Source organism: Euleptes europaea, chromosome 11 (genome assembly GCF_029931775.1).
Source record: "Euleptes europaea isolate rEulEur1 chromosome 11, rEulEur1.hap1, whole genome shotgun sequence".
Classification (NCBI taxonomy): domain Eukaryota; kingdom Metazoa; phylum Chordata; class Lepidosauria; order Squamata; family Sphaerodactylidae; genus Euleptes; species Euleptes europaea.
The window spans coordinates 54,565,745-54,586,294 of NC_079322.1; the positions used below are offsets into that span (position 1 = coordinate 54,565,745).

At 42.6% G+C, this 20,550-nt stretch overlaps 1 protein-coding gene across 1 annotated transcript; it reads right to left on the reverse strand.

Annotated features, from left to right (window-relative positions):
- CROT (carnitine O-octanoyltransferase) lies at positions 1-20,197 on the reverse strand. Its single transcript, XM_056857412.1, has 16 exons — positions 20,075-20,197; positions 18,791-18,915; positions 17,208-17,389; positions 16,412-16,536; positions 12,653-12,761; positions 10,469-10,562; positions 10,258-10,383; positions 9,604-9,705; positions 9,167-9,250; positions 8,956-9,063; positions 6,839-6,969; positions 5,840-5,963; positions 3,684-3,762; positions 2,184-2,277; positions 1,907-2,026; positions 1-183 (listed from the first exon to the last, which is right to left on the reverse strand). Exons 1-16 carry the CDS (start codon positions 20,193-20,195, stop codon positions 63-65), a joined length of 1,845 nt encoding a protein of 614 aa, XP_056713390.1. The 5' UTR covers positions 20,196-20,197; the 3' UTR covers positions 1-62.
- Between the last annotated feature and the right edge of the window lie 353 nt (positions 20,198-20,550).

The window sequence follows — 20,550 nt, forward strand, 5'->3', positions numbered from 1 at the left end:
GCAGGTGCTTGGTATACATGGTAATGCACAATGGAATAAAGGCACTTATTGCAGTATCTTCTCTACAGCTGGGCTGTGGCCATTAACTGGATAATATCCTGAAAAGACTGGAACAGATTCTTACAGAGTTGTTCTGCGTCTGTATCAGAGCATGAAATCCAGGCACTGCAAGCCACAACAATCCTGTGAGTGGAAAGATTAAGCACAACTTTTCAGATAAATGAAACCAGTCAATAAGAATAATAGGATGCTACAGAACTCCTCAATAAGAGAGTCGGGTTTTAAAAGATAACCCACAAAGTAATAAAATACACTTTAATGTGCAAAGAGGTTTAATTTCCCAACCTGTACTCATGTGAACTGGCTGATTACAGCTGGAAACAAGCAGATCTGTGGCTAAGCACAACTGGAGCCAAATACTCCTAACTGAAACTCAGTGAATCACACTAAATGCTGGTGCTCATTTATTGTGCTTGAAAGCCAATTGTCAAATCACACAGCCAAGTCCAGGGACACTTGTGGACCAGCATCCTGGAGCAGTGGACTCTGATCTGGAGAACCGGGTTTGATTCCCCACTCCTCCATGTGAGCAGTGGAGGCTAATCTGGTGAAGTGGATTTGTTTCCCCACTCCTACACATGAAGCCAGCTGGGTGAACTTGGGCTAGTCACTCTCTCTCAGCCTCACCTACCTCCCAGGGTGTCTGTTGTGGGGAGGGGAAGGGAAGGTGATTGTAAGCCGGTTTGAGTCTCCCTTAAGTGGTAGAGAGAGCTGGCATATAAAAACCAACTCTTCTTCTTCATCCTCCTCCTCAATGAAGTGCTAAAGCCGCATTTAAAACCCCCCAATGGGGAAATACCAGGGATTGTCAGGGGCTTCGTTTAGTTTGCATATTTCATTTATACACCACCTTTCTTCACAACAGCGACCCAAAGTGGCTTACATCATTCTCCTTCTCTCCATTTTATCCTCACAACAGCTCTGTGAGGTAGGTCAGGCTGAGTGTGTGTGACTGGCCCAAGGTCACCCAGCAAGATTCCATGGCTCAGGTGGGGATTTGAACCTGGGTCTCCCAGATCCCAGTCTGCACTCTAACCACTATACTACACTGGCACTCAATTAACAACAGGAAAGTAATGTTTTTATAACACTTTACGTATATCACCAGGGAAAGAACAGACACAACTATCTTGTGTTCTAAATGAGATACTCCTTGCCCGTCTCAGATTACGAAGCCATCTCAACTGCCTCCATGCATGTATAGTACCATTTAATTCTTCAGTTACTGTGGCCAATATCATGCAAGCATTCCTCTGTCCTCTTTATTTTTTCATTCTTCATTTGCCAGTCATATTTAGTAAATATTTCGGCTCTCCCTTCTCACCCTTAATCGAGCACGCTGTCTGACAATGGTTGGTTTTCTTTTAACCCTTCCCCCCGTTCCTGCTCCACTGCATCTTCCTAATCAATTAATGCCATTTTCTCTCTTTTTTTAAAGAGAAATTAAGAGAAAATGAGAATATAACAATAAAAGAAAATGGAAATATAACATTACTAAAATACTCATAATACAAATTCTTGAAAAGAAACTAAAACCGTGCTGCTGATATAACTAAAATACCCATAACAGTGAACCAAGCAATACTCTATTTATCTAAAATCTGCATGATTATTACATCACTACTTCTCTGCGATTTACACACACCCCTTTCCAGCATCATTTTGTCTGTCTCAGCAGTCCATCCATCCTCTTCGAACATTTTACACTGCAGTCATCCAAGAGGTGATTGCAAGAGCTGTGATCTCCAGTTTCTACACTGAAATGCAACAGGAGCCGACCACTGCCCCATGATGCTCACACCCACAGAGGAAACTCCAATATCCGGTTTCTGGTGCTGATCCTTACCTGTCGTCTCTAATTCTATAGAAAAAGCCGTAGCCGTGGTGCACCATAGGAACCACCGCTCCTCCCACTCTCGTGTAGCCAACCAGGCTAGAGGACAGCACAAAGTTTCCACCTCCGCCACTGCAAATGGAAACAAAAAACAAACACAAAACACCACTACAAATTGTTTCAGTCCTATGGCAGAACAAAGCACAACACATATATTCCCTCTGAGATAAATGTATTTCAGCCATCAAAAGGCACTAAGATATATTTAATATTACAAAATTGTAAATACCTTCTGCTGAAAGCAGGATCCAAGAAAAGTTCTGGCACAGGAAGGCACTGATCTTTGGCCACAAGGAGGAGGCCGAAAAGATGGCGGTCAAATCCTGTCAGAGGAACAGAAATCCCCAGCATTTTAAAGCTGCTTCCACACAGAAGTTCTTTTCCTTCTTGGCTTCCAGACTGGAGTACCTTTATTTTCAGCTTCCACATAATGCCATGCTGTAATCGTGCTGTTTTGGGATTCCCCCAGTCTCAAAACACTCTTTCCCAAACCTGCTTTACTCCAACATTTCTGGGGAAAACGCAGTCTAAGTACATGGTGTTTGCATGGAAGGTTATTTTCCTGCTCCAATCTTCCCATGGTCAGCCCCTCATGGACACCTCTTCCCAGCCCCTTTTTTTCACCTACAACACTGCAGAGCTTTTTCAGGGCTTTTTAAAAAACTGCTGTAGCGCTATAAAGATTACTTCAGATTTTAAAAGGGCTTTTAGAGCGCATGCATGAAGGGGGAAAAAATTGGCCATCACAGCAGCTATGACAACCCCCCACCCTGAAAGCCAACTTCAAATCACTGTGGAGCGCAAGGGAAAAAGTCAGAAAAAAGCAGGAGAAAGTACACAGAAGTTTCCCCTGTGTGAAAGCTCCATCCCCAATGTGCGTTTGCAGAGGCAATGAAAGTAACCCAGATAATTTTTGCCATTTCAAGCAGCCTAAAATTGATGTCCAGTTCTCTTTCTTGTGGTTAGTCTCAATGGTCAGCTCCAGACTGTCACAGGCCTTATGCGAGAAACTGCAGCAGCCAAAGCAGAGTTAACTCGCTACGGCCATTTCCCAGTGATGCTCTGAGAGAGCGAAGATGCGGATTAAGAATTGGGCTGGAAGTGATGGCACAAATGCACTCTCGTGGGATGGGGCCTGCCGCCTCCCTGGCATGGAAGTGCGCATCGGGCTTACCTGCAAAGACCAGCGGTGCAGGTTTTGCTGCTGCAGGCAGAGTTCTGGTTTCCCCCACTTTCACTCCTCAAATTGATATCCATACAGCATTGAGACTGAAAACTGCTTTTCATCCCTCCCTCCGTGCTTGAGGAGAGCTCTTCTCTTCCCCCCCTTCAAGCGCCTTAAATGTTTATCTGAACCAATGTTTGCTACTTCATGTTTTCAAAACTCGTTCACAAAGCATTTTTTACACTTGGGAAAAAAACTTCTCCAAGAATGGGGAGGGGTAATCTTGTGACTGACAGAAGAGCCTGCCTATCAGCACTGGGCAAATTTGCCTTTTGCTGCAAGTAGAACAAACGAGTTTCTCCTGATCTTGACCTGGGAAAGAAGATTGTGTTACTGCACTATCACAGCAGGCTCGCCGTTAAAATTATGTACACCTGCACGAATCTTTAGCGATCATACTAGCTCTGCAGCTCAGCTTAGCAGTGTGTCCTACTAAGAGGGCAGTGGGGAAAAACAGACTCGACACAAAACAGAGATCCTTTGGCAGCAGCAAAAAGAACGTACCTTTTCCATTCTCACACTCCTTCATCAGTTTGTTGTGCTTTGAAACTGCCTTCAGTAGGTGCTGGTGTCGTTGGCCAGGCTGCGGAAAGTAAGAAAAAGCAAAACCATTCCAACTGAGCATGGTAAAGAGCAGGGATCTGTAAATGCTTTCCTCCAAACGAACGTGAGTACATCCCTGTAATGTTCTCAAAGACATTCCAGATCTTCCGCATCAAGGCCAAATGAAAACTTTATAGTAAATACAGCAATCCACAACAAGAACCTTGCCAGATATACTAAAGCCAGCAAGGTTGCATCGCTGTTTTTTATAGTCATGTCCCAGCCTGCAAAGATGAAAGGAAAATCCACAGAAAACCGTAGAGCTGTTTTGTCAGTTTGCCGATTGTGAGTTTAGTCATGTCGCCAAGGTCTTATACAGGTGATATTTGCACGACAGTCCCCTAAAACCCCCATCAAAGACAACAGAATGATATCTGACATGTGTATTGTGGCTGCGATCCATCCATTTTTTTCTGTTCTCGGTTTTAAATTAAATCAAATCAGGGTAAACAGGTACCAGTGTGGGTAACAGGGAGCATGAGGCCCAATAAGAACAAAATAAAAGGCCACAAAACGTCACAGCCACGCTGGTAAGGCAAGTTAGGGTGTCTTGCTGAGGTTTGCAGCTTTTCTTTCAAAGAATAAACAGGCTGGCCTTCTGTTAGAATGCCACGGAGAAGTATTCAGCCTCTCAAACATTAAGGACATGAATCGTCCAAAAGTGGACACGTGATTCCAGCAGAATCAGTGAAACCTAGAAGAGCTTAATGCTGCGGGGACCATGCCCCAAATAAAGTAAAACTTTTAAAACCAAGCTCAGAATTGTATAAAAATAGAAGAATGTTTAAAAGGTAAAGGTAAAGGTCCCCTGTGCAAGCACTGGGTCATTCCTGACCCATGGGATGACGTCACATCTCGTCGTTTACTAGGCAGACTTTGTCTACGGGGTGGTTTGCCAGTGCCTTCCCCAGTCATCTTCCCAAGCTGGGTACTCATTTTACCCACCTCGGAAGGATGGAAGGCTGAGTCAACCTTGAGCAGGCTACCTGAAACCAACTTCCATAGGGATCGAACTCAGGTCGTGAGCAGAGCTTGCATATGACACTTGTACCACCACTTTTTACATGGGCAAAGCAACAGATGAGAGACCTGATGAAAATACCCCATTTCCCCCAGCTTCAAAATCTAGTGCATACTGCGTGCGAAAAATATCCTTCCCCTTTCCACAAAATACTCAAAACCAACTTTTCCCTCAAGGAAATACTTCTGGAAAACCTCCAGTAATTAAGTGACAGCAGCACATCTGATGTACTAAAACAGATATGGGGGGAGACCTATAAATTATGACAAGGCAGCAGAACTGAAGATGCTGAGCTGTAAGGCTTACAAGTTAGCTCTGGAAAGGGTCAAGCAGTACATTGCTTCATTAACCATCTGAGACAGTTTGTTCAGCACCACTGCTGCAGTGTGGGAAACACAAGGAGAGTGCTACGGGATTCCTGCAACATAATCCCAGCCCCTATTGTTCAACTATCAGCGAGGAAATACAGAGATCAAATGCCTGTAAGACAGAACAGTCAAGGAAATATAAAGAAATGGCAGAAAGAAAAGAAGACCAAAAAAAAACAAGGAACAACACAGCTCTCTACTTCTGCCCCAGATTTTTAGTCTCTGCCACTAGACACCAAACTACGAATGGCTATCACTGCCTCATTAAAAAAAGAGAGGAGGAATTCAGATGACATGAAACAAAAGGATCTGTGCTACTATAAAAGGGTTTTAGATATCCTATGAGGAAGGAGTTTAGTCCCTTGTTTAAAAAAAGAATTTCGGAAAGTTCATGTTACAGCAGGAATGTTTTAGCACCCGTACTCTCTGCTTTGCTACAAAGCAGGTGGACAGCATATATAATGAGGGAAATAGAAGCCAAGCTTCCTTGGTAATTGCATCTCCCACTAAAATTTAACCCTTGCCACATTCATACTTAAAGACAGCTCTGGTTCCTGCATATCTGCACTCCAAAATAACGACCAGCTGCACTTCATACTAATGACCAAGAAAGCAAGCTGTCAGGGATCTTAAAATCTGTTTAGCTACAATATATTATTGATACTCACGGTACAGTCTGGATCTAGCATAGATTTGCACCATTCAACCGCTTCCATGGTGCACGGCCTCATCGTCTCTGTCCGGCCATGGTAGAAGCGTCTAGTCATAGCAGTTTCATAGCAGGATGCTGGGCTAGATAAGAATGATAAAAAGAAAGGTCTCTCTTTGGCCAAGAAAGGGAGACCAGTGCTTTACGCTAGAGGACATTACCGGTATGTGTAATCATGGTGTAGAGAACTCTTGTTCAGACATCAGAATAAAGGACAATCCTCTATCAAAATAAAGAATCTTATTTTGGTTTTTTTAAATATAGTAAAGTATGCATTTTCCATTCATCTTTTAAGGGTAGGAAGACAGGGGGTATACAAACACCTAGGGTGAACATTCCATTTTTTGTCCTGTTCTTCCTCTGAGAAACTCAGAGCAGTGTATACACAGTTGCCCTACCTCTGCCTGTTTCAACCCTGTGGCAATCCTTTGAGGTAGTTTAGGCAAAGACAGGGACCAGCCTGAGCTAATCCAGGGCGTTTAGTAGCAGAGGATCCGAATCCAGCTCCCCAGATGTGCATAAACTCTTGGGAGCTGGTCACAAATCTAACAACCCACCACATGGTCATGAGAATTCAATCACTGTTGCACAAACAGAGGAGGGGTATAAGTTCTCTGCACAACTCGAGGGGACATCCACTATAAACTATTATATGATAAATGGGCATTTGGCATTGGAGGGTTAGTTTTATAGCTGAAGTCCACTGATGAAAGAGGGTCGGGAAAGCTGTGAAGATTCACTGAGGCTTTATACATGGAAGGGATGTGAAATGAAGAAGAGAAGACCCTATTAGTCAACTATTAAGGGAGTCCTAAGCAGGATTAGACCCTTCTAAGCCAACCTGGTACATATGGTCCACTGGTGGACGTAGAATGTTGCAGTTCTGCTTAGGACTGCAGTGTACACGTATTTGATCCTGTATGCTCATGGTTTGAATGGATAATCAACTTTTTCTTACTGTCCATGAAGTTTATAATAGGCCAGCTGGAGAGCAAGCTGAACAAACGTGTCAGGATGAAGCTTCTGCTTCTTGATTAGTGATTTGCCAAAAGATGTGAAGGCATAATTCACAAGCTGTATGTCAGATACCTGAGAAGCAGAAAAATGGTATTACCACAGGAAAAGTAGAGAAAGGCTATGCCAACCCCCACACAAAGCAGTACATCCAAGGAGCCTATTTTACTTTTTTTCCTTTATGCAAAATAATTGGATTTGACAAAGGTGAATCAAAGAACTCAATTATTGATTTCATTCTCTGGATTTGATAAAGCCAGTCAATGGCTCATCCAGCTGTGCATTCAGTGTTTGAACTGCTGTAGAAATAATATAGCACTGCTTGCCAAAATCTTTGTGCTGTACTACTTGGAAAGAGCATCTAAGTATCTCTTTAAAGGTTTTAATGTCCTTTCCCTAAAGGATAAAGCACCTCTCTTTCTGGGTTGGGGTAAGTGTGGGGAAGGCAGCTGTTCACTTTCTTTCTCTGGAACCGGCCACAAACAGCTACAAGGGGGGAACACCCCCACACATTCTGGTCGTTCTGCCTGTCAAATCGAAGAACAGGTATGACAGATAGTTGAATACTGATGTACCGTCCCAGTCATGGAACCTCTGATTGACGAGGTTCAGATAGAATTCTATGGTTGGGAGTTGAAAGAGGCAGTTGGGAGATGACAGTTAGAAATTGGCAGTTGGGAATTGTCAGTGAAAAGCTGACAGTTAGAGGCTGGCTGGCTGAGGTAAAGGGACACAGCTGTGTAGGATCAAGAAGGATCCTGTGTGAGGGAAGTGAATTTAATGTCCTCACCTGAGTGAAACAGCTCCAAAGAAAAAGGGGTGATCCCTAACCAGTTTAAAGGAAGAAAACTGGTAAAATGTGTGTTTTGTTTCTGCATCCACCAACTTTAGAAATATTGTTTCAAAGAAGCTTATGGCTGTTTCTGCACAGGTCATTTCCTTTGGATATTGTGCTCTCTTGATGCATGGTATTTGCAGTCAAATTCTCAAATCACTCTGTTCAGGGATATAAAACTGACCAACACTCACTGTGAAACTGACCAAATAAGCAGCCTCATAGGTCCTTTGTGATTATTTCAGCGTTCTGGCTAGTTGCAAAGAAAAAAACCCTGTTTGATCAGGCTGAGGTCTAAAACTGACCAACATTCCAGCTTTGAGGGGAGGGGTTGGATGAGAGGGAAAGACAAGTGGGAGGGAGAAGTGTGGGAATAAACCCCCGAATTGACAAGTATGCACAGGACCAGCTTTTGATTTGGGATTGAGGCAGACAGTAAACACGGGCTAAAACAGCATCCACAAAACACAGGGGGAAATGCGAGGGAGAGCGAGACGACTTTTAAAGGTCAGAAAATTCATGCATATTGAAAATAAAGCCCTGAAGTACTCAGGGGTTGACGGCAACGGAAACAACCCGTGCATAAAAGGCCTATGTCAGTTCAACGAAGTTAACAAACCCCTGTCTGTGAAACCTGTCAGCTACATTCTGAATACAAAATACCTGTTATATTTAATTATCCTAAGCTTCCTCATTTTTGTTGTTGTGTTACCTGCCAAGTTTATTCTTGAAACCTCAGTAACAACCTGACTTTACCAGTTCCCCAAAAGAGAAAAATAAAACAGTTTTGGAGTTCTTAATTCATTCAGCCTTTCCTATGCCATATTCTGATTTAAACAAATAAAGCTTTCCTCATCGTCCTAAGTGTGGGTCAGAAAAACCACAAGAGACAAATCAGAAGTCTTTGGAGTAAATCGGTTGATGAAGAATAATATCCATCATATCAGGCATGCCAGTGATCTATTTTTCATGACTAATGCAATTTTTAATGCCTGCTTTTCCCCTGCTTCACTCATAGCATGATAAAAATAGGGGAAAATTGCTAAGTCACTTATTGAAATGGCTACAGGAGGCAGACAGGTCTGTATAGCTGAACTCTGAACACTGTAATGACCTGAACTGCTCCCCACATCCCAAACATCATCTATAAGAGAACTTGCTATCCAGACACACCAAATGTAAACGAATCCATCAATGTTTATGGGACAGATACACAAAGAGCATACCTGCTTGTGATATTGCTCTTTAGCATGAGCAATGTCATTTCGCATTTTCTGGTCCAAGCTGAAAACAAGTTCCTCGGGCCAAGGAATATCCCGCACTTTGTCTGATCCCTGTTTTTCATTTTAAAATAATAGGAGAAAAAAAACCTTGTACTTATTTCCACAGAACAGGGAACGTTAACTGAAAGAGGATGAGAGTGTAATTTTTACGTACCTTCCATCTTCCCTCTGATTCAATGACCTTGTTATCAATGTACGAACAGAGTGCTACCACAACCATTGCATCAAAAGGAGCGTGCTGGAACATACGCAATATAGAAATAACTAGGTCAGAGTATTATCTTCTTTAGCAAGAAATTTTCTCAGGATGTCACTTTGCCAGTTTCTTTAATTAGACCATCTCTTCCTAACTTCCTATCCAGCAAGAGTTCTCAAACTGCAGCTTGCTATTAAATGAAAGGACATCTCTTTTAAACTGTGATGAATACACATTGCATAAAACTACATTCACTTATAGAATAATCTGAATTCTGAAAATGAAATCGCTGTCCATCATCTCTCTCCATATATTTTAGAATCCCTAGGCAAATATTTTTAAGACATCCAAAGAAGCTTACTGGCATCACAGAAAACAGTAACAAAAATACTTACATCACAGAGCGAGCCCAATATCCCGTTTGAGAACACAAATAAGTTATAGGATTTGTCTCCCCAACGCACCATTGGATCTCCTGCTAGTGCCAACTTGGTGACCTAAGTCAAGAAGGGATATTATAAATTCTGAAAAGAAAAATCTGCCACATTACATTGGAAAAGGTCAGGAAATCATTAGCAGAAAAATCAAAGTATATAGTCCTGGAGAAGGGCACACAGAACACACTTCCTCTACTCTGATGTACATTTTACATGGGAAGTGCCATAGCTGTACACACAAATGGCATTTTCCACCTAGATACCGAATCCTTCCTTCCTTCCTTCTCACTTCCTAACTGTGGAACACTGCAATTTGCATCCCTTGGACTGGACTGGGAAGAGGAGGATGTTGTAATGAGCCAGCATTACAGCAGAGCATTGGGCTTGATAGCTTTTGATCTTTACCAGACCTATAGGATGCAAACTGATACGTGTTGTGAAAGCAATTAAATAGCTTTACACCACTTGTACACCTGCCTGAAGTTGCATGTGTGAATAAAATCAACCAAATGCAAATATATCCTTAACCTAAAATGGGTGCGAAGAATGACACATAATCTGATATCTTTACTGGGGAGAGAAAGATAAAGGTAACTGTTGTCCCATAGCTACCTCTGTATAATTTTCAGGTGTCGCCTGAGGACTTGCTTCATCCAGGCAGACTGTAAACACACTGGTCTGTATTTTTTCCAACAGGGAGAGGTTTTTTGGATCCAGGTTAATAAGATAGTCACGTGTCTAGGAGACAAGTCAAAAGCTGATGATGAAACTCATGTACCTCCACCAGCCCCATGCCCCCGGGAAAACAATGCAGTTTGCTAACCTCTGCCCACCAGGTTCTCTTTTCAGAGGTTAAGACAGATAATCCTGGCCCCTCTGGTTCACTGCAGCACCTCTTTTGGATGTACATAAGTTGCCTTAAAGGAGAATTAAAAATCAATAAATAAGTTGAAGATTCCCACTCCCACATGCTAACCACCAGGAACAGAGGTGCCAACCCTATTAGGGACATACAATAGCCTGACGGTTTGGCTACAGAACTGCTGTTCCCATTTTGTTAACCTCTCCTTCCCCTGCTTCCTGGCGACTGAGACCAGCTCTTCTCTGCCAGCCAGACAAGACTCAGACAAAGGACAAAAGCCAGCAGAGAGCGGGCAGATCTGGTGTACACCTACCTTGATCTCATCATGCTCCCTGGAAACTAAGAGCCCAGTCCTGAAGGGGGGGTAGATCCATGGTGGCCAGGAGCGGTGGAGCCGCGCTGCCTCCTCAGAGGCTTCCCAGCCGCCACGGACACTGACAAAGCATTTAAAAAAAAAAAAAAAAATGGGGGAAATGCCCCATTGAAACCAGAGAGGCTGTGACACCAAAAAAGGTGGCGCAGCCCCACCACCACTCAAAGAGGCATTCCCAGGGAGAAAGCACTGTGGAAGCTTAAGGCATCTCCATCCCCGGGAACACCCCCCACGCTGGCACAGGCTTTACCTTCTGGAAAAGCCCTGCCGGCATGGCTGCGCTGGCAGGAGGCTGGACGCCGGCATCTTTGCCCCTGTGCCGGCGTAGGTGCCACTTTATTCTGTGATAAGGTGGCACCTACGCTAGCACAGGGTCACGGCGGCTCCAAAGGAGCTTTGCCCCCTCCTTCGGGAATTGGCTGCCCAGCAGCCAAAGAGAGAAATAAGCCTCTCCCTTTGTCTAGTCCCAGACCTTTAATCAGGGCCTCTCTGTAATTAATCAAGGCCTTGGATTCACATTAGCATTCTTGAGGCTCTCCATTCACATTGACTCAGCACAGGCCAGCTGGAATTTCCTCAGAAAATCTCAGCTTGATTAGGTAACTAAAACTCCTCTCCTTATTTCAAAATGTTCCCAGGATGCAGGAACTCCTTCCTCGCCACCTTTGGCTTCCTCCACCTTTGGAGTCTGCTCGCCTGGATCTTCCTTCCCTTTCTCCTAGCTCAGGGGAAAAGGAATTGTTCATTTTTGTTCAAGCCTTAGTCCTATACTGATGTCAGAATCAACCTGAACATGTTTATTTATGCTGGTTTCACCCTGAAACGTTACAGCTACAAAAACGTTCCCATTTCCGCCATGTTATATGCCTCTGCCTGTCCACTGTTCTTTCTCCTAGGATCTACCTTCTGGATATGAGGCTGCCCAGACATTTGAGACCCCGGCATTGGGATATAAATCTCTGCCTGAAACGTACAAGGATGTTTCACCCTCTTGCTCCACCTCTTCTGACCTCTTGCTTTTGCCTTCTTAATTAATACATACTGCAGTTTGTTTGTGTGTGTACACACGTTTGGGAGATATGCCTCTTAACATGGGCATTGTAATATTTATTACTGTTGCTGTATGCTAGATATTGTCATGATTGTCTGAGAATATTAATTTCACCATACTCAAATAAAGTAATTCTTCCAAACTTGTGCAAGGCACCTTGTCACTTTGTCAAAGATCCCTTAATGGCCACTTGTTTTTGGTCTTTACCCAGATTGGATGCAATCCTATAAACCTATAGGGTGCAGAACCTAAGTCAACTACTCTTCAGAGTGGAAGAAAGGTTTTCTTCCTTATATGCAGACTATGCTAGCATGAACTTACTACACTGGAAAGTCAACCCATTCACAAAGACGTGTGGCAAAGGCACGTGTATTCTGACAACATGTAGAAGCGTTTAACATCTTGTACAATAACAACAATAATATTTTTATCCCACCACTCCTCCATGCACTGTTGATGCACTTCATTCGCTTCAATGGGGTTCAGCTCTATCATCTGTCTTGCAAAAGTTCCTTCAATTGATACAATGAGTTTCTGAGAGTGCAGAATCCGACCCAGGCCTATCCAGTGGGGCTTACTTCCAGGAAAGTGTCCTTAGGATTGTACTCCAAAGGGTATATTCAGACTATGCGGGCGCTAACCAGTTGGATAGCTCCCGCTGTGATCTACATATAAACAAACTGGTATGTGTAACTTGGTTCCAGGTTTATTGTAAATATACCTGGAAATCTCGGGTGGGCTCAATATATGACCATCATGTACAGCATCAAAAGCAAAAATCCGACCTCGACACAGCACGACCAGATGAGATGGGCATTCTCCTTCACCCTCTGGAAGGACAAGAAAAAGCACAGGAACATGAACCCTTTGTACAGTCAGCTGCGTAGTCATTATGGAATGCCAGTGAAGACACTTTTCAGCCATTAAGCAATACAATATCTACATGAAAATGCCCCTCTCAGTTCCACTCAACACATAACTTAATAGCATTCTTGGTTGGAAGCATGATCGATGTCGATGGGAGAGGGTGCTGTGCCTTCACTGGATGACCGCTGTGCTCTCGCTGAAGTCGCAGGCCAGCAGTTTGGAGGATGTTTCGGCATTGGCCCAACAGCAGCTATGGCTGGAGGTGCCTTTAACAAATTCCAACAGGTGCATCGCCTGCACTCCTTCTTAGTGAGGTGGGATATGGCTATGGTTACTCATGTTATTATGACATCCACACTAGAGTGCTGCAGTGCACTTTAAAGAGCGTTCAAAAATGTGGCTACCAGACTGTTGACAGGGGCAAGCCATGGGGAACACATGTCCCATTTTGTTTCATCTATCCTGGGTGTCAGTTTCAGAGCCCAAGAGCTGACCGTAACGTTTAAATGGCACATGGGGACTACAATACCTCAAGAACTGCCTCTTTTCATATAGACTTGCCCACAACCTGAGGTATGGTGGATGGCAGTGTGAGAGCTTTCTCTATAGTAACCTCTTGGCTCTGGAACTCTCTCCTTGGTAATCTCATTACTGACCTTCTGCCTTCTGCCTTCCCTCTTCGGGAAAGCTTCACATGCTGCTGAACTGTAAATTATGGACTATTCATCATTATTTATATTGACTACCCTAATAACATCTTATTATACTTTTGAGGTTTAGAAAACTTGAAATTAGTGCTGTGTATGGGGTGGCCACATAAAGGAAGCCACAGCCTTCAATTTGCAATATCTGAGCAAGGCTGTCAAAGATAGGACATTTTGGAGGACTTTCATTCATAGGGTCGCCATGAGTCGGAAGCGACTTGACGGCACTTAACACACACACACACACATGGGGTGGTGGTCGTTTGCAAATCGGATGTTTTTGTTATATTGTTTTTACACCAGTTGTAACCTACCCTGAGGGTACATGGAAGGGTAGAACACAAACATGTTTAATAAACACTCAATGCAATCAGCATAATCAGCATAGTATTAACTTAATGGAAATGGAAGGGCTATGGAACATAAAATGCACACAACGCTGCTGAGGAGACAGGATACGTCGGGCAGTGCAATCCTATAAAATGGTTACCCAAAAGTAAGTCCCAAGATAGCACACATAGGATTGCAGCCTTGAACAGGCACCCAACTAAGCCCCTCAGCATTTTGAAGGGCACAAATGGTCCTGGTCTCATTTTCCATTCCAACCACTAAGAAAAGAGATTTCTCCTGGCTTAGACAGAAGAGGGTGGGTGGACAGTTGCTGTCTGCCCAATTAACTGGCTCCTGAGAGGACGGTCAGGGAATGTGGACTGGCCTTGAGCCTTCTGTATCCTGCAGGTCAGTTTTACTGCTGTCGGTGATCTCTCTTTCCCAGTCAGTTGAACATAGGTTTGGAGAAGAGGCAAACAGTTCATATCTCTTAAGAATTTTAGAAGGAGGAAGTATTCTCATAAAGCACAGCAACCACTTACAAATGGATACCAATATAGAAAGCAGCAGCAACAGACTAAGTTTCCAAAGACAAGAAAAACGCACAGATGTACAGACAAATACGATTATCCAAGAGCTTCCTGTACCTACCAACAGAATTCGTAAGGATTACATGAACAAGGTGATTATAGTCCTGAATGTGCATACAGAGGCAACAAGGAATCCATATATATGGAGATTTATCAGCACATTTCTGTTTTCATAAGGATCTGCAGGACTTCTATTATGTGTGTAATTTTGCCGTCAAGTCACAGCTGACTTATGGTGACCCCATAGGGTTTTCAAGGCAAGATATGCTCAGAGGTGGTTTGCCATTGCCTGCCTCCATGTGGGCTGAGAGAGTTCTGAGAGAATGTGGCTGGCCCAAGGTCACCCAGCAGGCTTCATGTGGAGGAGTGGGGAATCAAACCTGGTTCTCCAGATTACAGTCTGCCGGTCTTAACCACTACACTTCACTGGCTCTAAGAACTTCTATTATCACTACACAAATACTGACCATTAAGGTCAACACCACAGGCCTATCAGTGCTGTGTATCCGTGTTATGCCTTGTGAACTTTGGTTACACACACACAGTAAAAGGCTTAGGACATGCAAGTTAAGGCTCTATTTCTTGAGCAAAGTTACCAAAATAGATTAACTGACACATATAGCTTGGTATGTTACTATTACACACAATTATACAACAGACCACAAAACCAAGGGACCAAAAAGGTCTCTTCACCTTAATGTCTAAAAACACTTATGTTTTTATATTCCAAACAAACATATGACTAGTAAAAGGTGGTGCTTCACAGAGTTCACCTGTAAGAACTGTGAGTGAATAGAACAAGTTCCCAGGAGAGAGTGGCCGAGTACCACAGACTCAAACTACATATGACAACAGTAGCCCTCTGTCTTTAAACACAGATCTGCCCCAGTTGTGTCATGGGATGCAGAACCTTCTCTGTCCCTTCCCACCCACCGTCAAGCACTTTTCTCCCAGCTAGCTTACTTATGGTATCCAAAGCCAACTAGAAGAAAAATACCCAAGGGAACAGAATGCAAGTCGCAAGCTGGGGGGAGGACTCAGCAGCCCCCGTCTACCAACTCCTTTGGCTCTTTAAAGGGCACCTGCGACTGCAATTCTGCTTAAAATAGGATTACAGCAGATTCACATTTGAAGACATGGGTTTGCCAATGGATTCAATGTTTCAACTTTAATACGGGAAATGTTAAAGATGGCATTTGCAGGGTAGGATTCTAGCATAAATGTGTTCATTTATTTTTCAGCTATGACATAAGTAGCTGCCAGGGTGTCTTCTACTTATTGCAATCTTAAACTGTTCTTCATTTTAAAATACTCTATATATTATCAGTAATAACAAACAGCCATCAAAAAAGACTTTAGCTTGAATAGTATGGTAATAAATTTCATCTACAGAAGTTTGGCTTCTAAACATACATAAGCATCTTTCCTAAGTAGTTTTTGAAAATAAAGTGCATTTCTGTAATAATATAAAGGGGGGATTCTATTATTTTTAAGGCTTATCTTGACCTTTCATTTTTTACTGATGAAAGTTAAAAACTCAACTCCTGGCACAATTTCTCTCACAGTAACCTATTTACCTCTCTGGATTACCACTACAGACTAACCTTACACAAATGCTACTAATTAAAATATTGTCAAAGGCTTTCAAGGTCAGAGTTCATTGGTTCTTGTAGGTTATCCGGGCTGTGTGACCGTGGTCTTGGTATTTTCTTTCCTGACGTTTTGCCAGCAGCTGTGGCAGGCATCTTCAGAGGAGTAACACTGAAGGACAGTGCCTCTCAGTGTCCTTCAGTGTTACTCCTCTGAAGATGCCTGCCACAGATGCTGGTAAAACGTCAGGAAAGAAAATACCAAGACCACGGTCACACAGCCCGGATAACCTACAAGCTACCAATTAAATCAAAACATCCAGCTACTATTTATTCTGATATCAGAGAAGCAATATTAAAAACATTTCTCTGTTAATCTAAAATAACTATCCTTGTTTACCTGTCCTGAAATAATTAGCAATGGAGTCTTGAGTAATTCCAGGAATCTTGCATGTGCAAAACAACATTCGGAACTGATCCATGTCCAGAGGCACATTACCAGATCTATGTACGGCCAATTTTTCCCTGCAGCAAACAAAAATATAAGAGATACTAAGTGTTCACTGAAAGCCATCTTTGCTATCAGGAAATATTTCCCCCCTAGATGACACTGGATAGTGTTTCTGGAGATTTATTGCCTGTCTCTGCAACTTATGACATGGATCATTTGCTGGAGTCACCTAACACTGTCTTTCTCCAGACAACAATGGTCTGGGGCTGCATCTACATGGGGGCACAAAACTGCATCCCTGTCACGGCAGCAGCAGCAAGCAGTGTGGGAATAGGCACCCACACCCCTGTTCCCAAGCTATTTGCTACGCTCCCACTGCCCCTTTTCCTGTTGTTCCTCTGCAAAAGGACACAATGGTAATTTCACCAGGACCTCCTGCAGCCCAGAACCCACCCTTCCCTCACTTTCCCTCCCCCTACTGAACCATACTATAATGTTATAACATGTTTCAGCTGGCAACGGTCAAAAAGACCTTTAAAGGGCTGACAATGGGGAGAATGTGGAACCTAGCTCTCCCCCCGCCCCATGGTTACTACTGAGGAGCATCCAGATGGACACTCCCACCTGCAGCCACCGCATAGTTTCTTGTTTACTTCAAAAAAAGGTGAGGTTTACATTTTCCCCAAAGTAAAGGGGGAAATGCAGGAGCCAGACAAGTCATGCATTATGATTTTAAATGTCTTACATTCTTATTAGTTCCCAGTATTTCAAGGTATACCACACACTCATGCTTCCTCTTTCTATCTGAGTCCCTTCCTTCACCGGCCAGTAGTGTTCAAGGTATGGGCCTGGACCTCCAAAATTATGAAAGATCTGTGTTGATATACGGGATTCAAGATAGGCCATGTTCAGCCACCATTCTTCCAGCTGGAAAAAAACAACACAGAAATTAGCACTAGAAGGAATTTTTTAGGACAACTGTTATTTACTTACACTTGTGTCCATAACCTCAGCAGAAATAGCAGTGCTTCTTGACTAGGAACAGCAGAACTAGATTCCCATGTCCGAGGGGACTTTTAGATTCCTATTTCTCAACAAAGAGATGGACTGACTCTATAAAGGAAGCCACAGCCCTCAATCTGCAAGATCTGAGCAAGGCTGTTAAAGATAGGACGTTTTGGAGGACACTGATTCATAGGGTCACCATGAGCTGGAAGCGATTTGACAGTAGCCTCAAAAATTGCTTTATCTATCTTAACATTTTTTCTCCTGCCCTTCTTCAGAGAAGCTTAGGGTCGGCATACATTAATTTATGCCATAGAAAAACAACCACTTCTTCAGCATTTGTCTGCATTACTGCTTTCTTATCTTCTGCAGTACTCAAAGGTGTAGAACTTCTTCCTGAGTCAGCTTAAAAAGTTCTTGTCTTATAAAGTCTGATCATATGGATGTTTACTCAGAAACATTCAAAGTAGCTTGCTCCCAACTAAATGTGCAAAGGATTGTTTACTTACCAGTTACCAGGCTGAACATATTCTAGACAACTTGAAAGGCTAAATTTATCTTCTCGTTTTTCACCAGTGTGCTGGCAGGCTGTCTCCTATAACCTGCTTCCCAAATCCCTGAACATCCTCTATTTCATTCTGCTCTCCAATTACCAGTAAAACAGCAATCATTTATTTTCCAGTGTGCTCCACTAGGCAGAACTCCCCCGTGTGCAAAACCCGGCCGCGCTGTGAGGGGAGGAAAAGGGGGGAAGGAGGAGGAGAGGGCGCTTTCCAGAGCCGCACTCAAGGGGCGAAAGAGCCGCATGCGGCTCGCGAGCCGCGGTTTGCCGACCACTGCCATAGACTGTATTCTCCAAAGCAGCTTCTTTCTCCAGGGGAACTGATCTCTGCAGCCTGTAGATCTGTTGTAATTCTGGGAGATCTCCAGCATCTCCAGATAGAGATCAGGTAGTAGGTGATGGGAAAGACCATGGAGAGTTGCTGCCAGACTGAAAACTGACCTTGATGGACCAATAGTCTGATTCAATATAAGGCAACCTGATGTGTTTATATGGATGGGTGGGGTAAGATTATACCTTGCTTGTGATGACAAAGTGCTGTGAAATAGCCCTGCCTGAAACTCTCTTCACCTTCTGAAATTCCATTTTATATAATTCAAAAAGGAAATAACACGGGTGAAAGACAAAGCCCTAGTGCTTGACATTACTAGCATTTAATCCTTGCATCATTATATTCGTTTCTAGCATTAAAAGTTCAGAAAACGGATCTATCAGCATGTACTCAAGGACAGGAAAAGATCCATGCTTGCCTGAAAACATACCCAATTCCGCTTTACTTTGGCTCTTTCAAGTAACTTTTGCTGCAGTTTCTTTCCAATCCCATTTTCAAAAGCTTTTACTATGCTCTCAGTTCTTTGATATTCTTCTTGGTTTAGGAAAGGCTTTACTGTAAAACAGAAAAAAATATTTTAAAACATTTGAACATGTTTATGTTCTACATCGAGAGCCAGCATGGTGTATTTATTTTTATTTATTTATTTTTCAAATGTATAGCCGCCCTCATTCCAAGCCAGGCTTGTGAAGCCTACTAATTATCTTTAGAATTTTAATTTACTCTTTCCCACCAGGACTATTTCTAGATCGTAATGTTTATAAATTACTTCAGTTAGTATTCTCCGTCCCTTTTGCTAAGTCTAAAGGAAGCCAAACACCATGAACTGCATATTCCCTGCCACAGTTTTAGACTACCTCATCTGAAGGGGGAAAATGAGCTTTGAAGGATTTAGCCAATGATCACTTATTGGTTTTAATTTCCATCTACGATTGCTAAAAAACCGTGCCAATCCTGCATACACTTTTGCTGGCAGTAGAGTGGCTTTTATTTTTCACATATTTTTTTTCAAGTGAGTGTGTAGAGGCTTTACAGCCTTAGGCTACACTCCACAAACAGTTTATGCATCGAAACAGACAGGGCTGCCTGTGAATTATCCTATCACAGCTCTTTAGGGCATCCCTAGAATCCCAGAAGTGGACTGATTTAGGGTGCCATGTTAAACTGCAAGGAATGTAACCAAACACAAAGTTGAGTGATACATATTAAATGATTATTTTAAAGCATTTTGATTCAGAATGGATAAAAATAGCAATCGTTCTCAGTTATGGCACTTAACAGCCAGAGACTGAGGATGGGAATGCTGAGAACTGGATCTGTCCCTTGAGCTCCAGGGTATGAGAGCCCTTATAGTACTGTACAATACTTCACCTCAGTGAGCACAGAGGGAGCTGGTATTCGTCAAGAAACCACTGGATCTGTAACTAAGTTTCTGTATGCTGTAATATATTTAAAGCGCCCTCCACCTCAGAATTAATAATGTTACTTATTATTATCTTATGTTTTATATGTTTTATAGTGTGGTCTAACAACACTGTGTATTTATAATTAATTTTAATCTTATTGAACAGCTCAAGATCTCTGGTCGAAGGAGCATTGTTAATAAAGTAAAAGTGAGCACAGATTAAGACAGACAACAAACCACCACGTATTTTTCGAATACCTTCTATTTTCTCATAGCAGTTTATTATGTAATAGTTAAAAAACAGCATACCTGAATCGAGGTATTTCTTTAAAGATTCATCAAGAGCAGGAACTGGAAGTGAAGGTAGAGTTCTCTGATACTGGAATGTACGCTCTTCAGAAGTATCAGTCACTTGGTTTTCCATATTCATGATCTACAGCAAAAAGGTACCTTTCTATTTGAAGGTCTAGAACTATATTTCCCACTCTGCCGTTCATGAATTTTCTTTGGCTCTAACAAACTCCACCCCAAAAATTAATTATATATTATATATTAATCTGTCCGCTACACAATAGTTAGGACTGAGTAATATTTACAAAAAAGAATGACAATAGTTCTCATTTCCATAGTCCCTTTCATACTTCAGTGTTCATAATACAAGCAGTAACTAACACTAATACAACGTTCTCCATGACTCTCACAGAACCACATTCCACAAAGCAATTTACAAACTGTCTGTGACAAACATCTCATTCCCACAGTCTCTCTAGGCAATCATTTCATTG

Coding starts and splice junctions, on each gene's coding strand:
- CROT (XM_056857412.1), bottom strand. CDS start 20,195: ATGAATATGGAAAACCAAGTGACTGATACTTCTGAAGAGCGTACATTC. Junction 9,064..9,166: donor AATCAGAGGGAAGATGGAAG/GTACGTAAAAAT, acceptor AATGAAAAACAG/GGATCAGACAAAGTGCGGGA. Junction 5,964..6,838: donor TATTATAAACTTCATGGACA/GTAAGAAAAAGT, acceptor ATTCTTATCTAG/CCCAGCATCCTGCTATGAAA.